The sequence below is a fragment of the Trematomus bernacchii genome, unplaced genomic scaffold (genome assembly GCF_902827165.1).
Source record: "Trematomus bernacchii unplaced genomic scaffold, fTreBer1.1, whole genome shotgun sequence".
Taxonomy (NCBI): Eukaryota; Metazoa; Chordata; class Actinopteri; order Perciformes; family Nototheniidae; genus Trematomus; species Trematomus bernacchii.
The window spans coordinates 5,020,621-5,023,365 of record NW_022987839.1 but is presented as its reverse complement, the minus strand read 5'-3'; the positions used below and the strand labels follow the sequence as shown (position 1 = coordinate 5,023,365).

Below are 2,745 nucleotides of genomic sequence, written 5' to 3'. Positions count from 1 at the left end.
CCCCTGGACAACTACAATACTTTTTGGACATTTCATTTTAGCAATCAGGTTTTGCTGGCAGTACTTTGGGTTCCTCTGGTGAGGTTTGTAGTGAATGGATCTCAGTGTCACTAAAATAACGTAATTGTACTTCTTCTGGTGAATAACAGTAATGTAAGTGAGTTTGAGTGACATGCCATGAAACAGACCATTCAAACCTGTTTTTTGGTAACAGACACAATCCTGTTTGTAAATAAAACATTTTTTTTTCAGAATCTGGGTTGGCTTTTAATTTTGCTGAGCCCCAGTGCTTGTGAGGCATAAAGGGATAATATATAGTTAATATAATTTGCTATCCCTGCATCTTTGGTTGCTTGCTTTGAGATGTATTTAAGATCTTTGTTTTACTGTTCCACTTGGACACGTTGCTCTGCATAAGAGCGTTGTTCTGACACTTAGTTACATGTGTCTGCCACAGAGAGAGAGTCCGCTCTACATAGAGGAGAGAAGGAAGATAGTGAGCCTCGGGGAAAGATGAACTCAGTCACACAGGGACTCCTGACAGACTGGTTCTCCCTGCTTTAATGACAGCCAGCAAACTCATTAAGCATCACAGACACACACACACACACACACACACACACACACAGATACACAGACACACACAGATACACACACTGCTAAAAGATCTATAACTCTGCTGGGGTCTTCATAGAGGAATAAAACTACGTACATGATCAGTGGAGGGTTCATCTCTGGAACCCAGGAAATCAAGCTTTATTTTGAGGGGCAAATGGTCATGATAAAAGCATATAAAGGACACAGACACACACACACACACACACACACACACACATACATACATACATACATACATACATACACTGCTATTTCAGCCTATTTCAGGTCCAATCATGAAATCATTACGTTCATATCTGTGTATCTTAAAATGCTTGTTTGGATCAGGAAGCTTTTAAGATGTTTAACTCTTTTGTTAAACGTGCTTCACCCTATTGTCAGTCAGCTGTTTTCAGCCTGTAAGAGAAGCAAACAGAAGTTAAACAGGAGTTACAGAGATAAGGAGCCTTCATCTAAGGTGCAAAGAAATATTTTGAAACTAAAAACTGTTTTCAAATGTAGAGCAGGTTGTAAGCGAGGCTCCGTTTGGGAATGAGGAAACAGTTCAGAGTGTCAGCGCTGCTCCTCCTCCTGGAATGAGTCAGAGTTTGATAAGCCCTCCCTCTTCTTCCTGCTCTCAGACACAGCCAGCTCCACTCTGTATTTCCTGGCTCCTCCCCTTTAGATCCACACTGAGGAGGATGGGTGTAACCAACATGTGGGTAAAGTACAAGAGCTGATAGGCCACATTCACTGCACACGCACATGCTGTTCAGATCACAGCTCACATAGTTTCAGCTCTCAGGAAGTGAAACTCAGACACTCGCTGCTACTGAGAGGTGAAATGGCGCAGAAAGGAGTTCAGCTGGACCGGGAAACCTTCTCTTGTTCGATCTGTCTGGATCTACTGAAGGATCCGGTGACGACTACCTGTGGACACAGCTACTGCATGAAGTGTATTAAAGGCTTCTGGGACGGAGAGGATGAGAAGAAGATCCACAGCTGCCCTCAGTGTAGGCAGAGCTTCACACCGAGGCCTGTCCTGCTGAAAAACACCATGTTAGCAGCTTTAGTGGAGGAGCTGAAGAAGACTGGACTCCAAGCTGCTCCTGCTGATCACTGCTATGCTGGAGCTGAAGATGTGGCCTGTGATATCTGCACTGGGAGGAAACTGAGAGCCTGTAAGTCCTGCCTCGTGTGTCTGGCCTCTTATTGTGACAAACACCTCCAGTGTCATAATGAATTTAATAATGTTTTTAAAAAACACAAGCTGGTGGAGCCCTCCAAGAAGCTCCAGGAGAACATCTGCTCTCGTCACGACGAGGTGATGAAGATGTTCTGCCGCACTGATCAGCAGTGTATCTGTTATCTCTGCTCTGTGGACGAACACAAAGGCCACGACACGGTGTCAGCTGCAGCAGAAAGGACTGAGAGGCAGAGAGAGCTGGAGGGGAGTCGACTAAACATCCAGCAGAGAATCCAGGACAGAGAGAAGGAGGTGAAGCTGCTTCAGCAGGAGGTGGAGGCCGTCAATGGCTCTGCTGATAAAGCAGTGGAGGACAGTGAGAAGATGTTCACTGAGCTGATCCGTCTCATGGAGAAAAGAAGCTCTGATGTGAAGCAGCAGGTCAGATCCCAGCAGAAGAGTGAAGTGAGTCGAGTCAAAGAGCTTCAGGAGAAGCTGGAGCAGGAGATGGCTGAGCTGAAGAGGAGAGACGCTGAGCTGAAGCTGCTGTCTCACACAGAGGATCACAACCAGTTTCTGCTCAGCTACCCCTCACTGTCAGCCCTCAGTGAACCTACACACTCATCCAGCATCAACATCCGTCCTCTGAGCTACTTTGAGGACGTGACGGCGGCCCTGTCAGCAGTCAGAGACAAACTACAGGACGTCCTGAGAGAGGAATGGACAAACGTCTCACCGACTGAAGTGGATGTTTTACTGTCAGCAGCAAAGCCCACCACCAGAGCTGTGTTCTTCGAATATTTTCAGGAAGAAGAAGAAGAAGAAGAAGAAGAAAGAAATTGGAGACCTAGATTTGGTCGTTTCTAAACTGAAATAGCCTGAAGTCATTTGAGGAACTCTTCTACTTCTTAAACTCATTGTGTGTCCATCATTGTTGCTGAGAGCTGACAATATTCAAGAGT

The 2,745-nt window shown here is 45.7% G+C and overlaps 1 protein-coding gene across 1 annotated transcript; it reads left to right on the top strand.

Moving 5' to 3' along the window:
• Positions 1 to 1,441: 1,441 nt before the first annotated feature.
• LOC117500241 (E3 ubiquitin/ISG15 ligase TRIM25-like) lies at positions 1,442 to 2,479 on the top strand (the record flags this gene model as incomplete). Its single annotated transcript, XM_034153041.1, has 1 exon — positions 1,442 to 2,479. A coding segment is annotated over exon 1 (1,038 nt), but the record flags the coding sequence as incomplete, so codon positions are not given.
• Between the last annotated feature and the right edge of the window lie 266 nt (positions 2,480 to 2,745).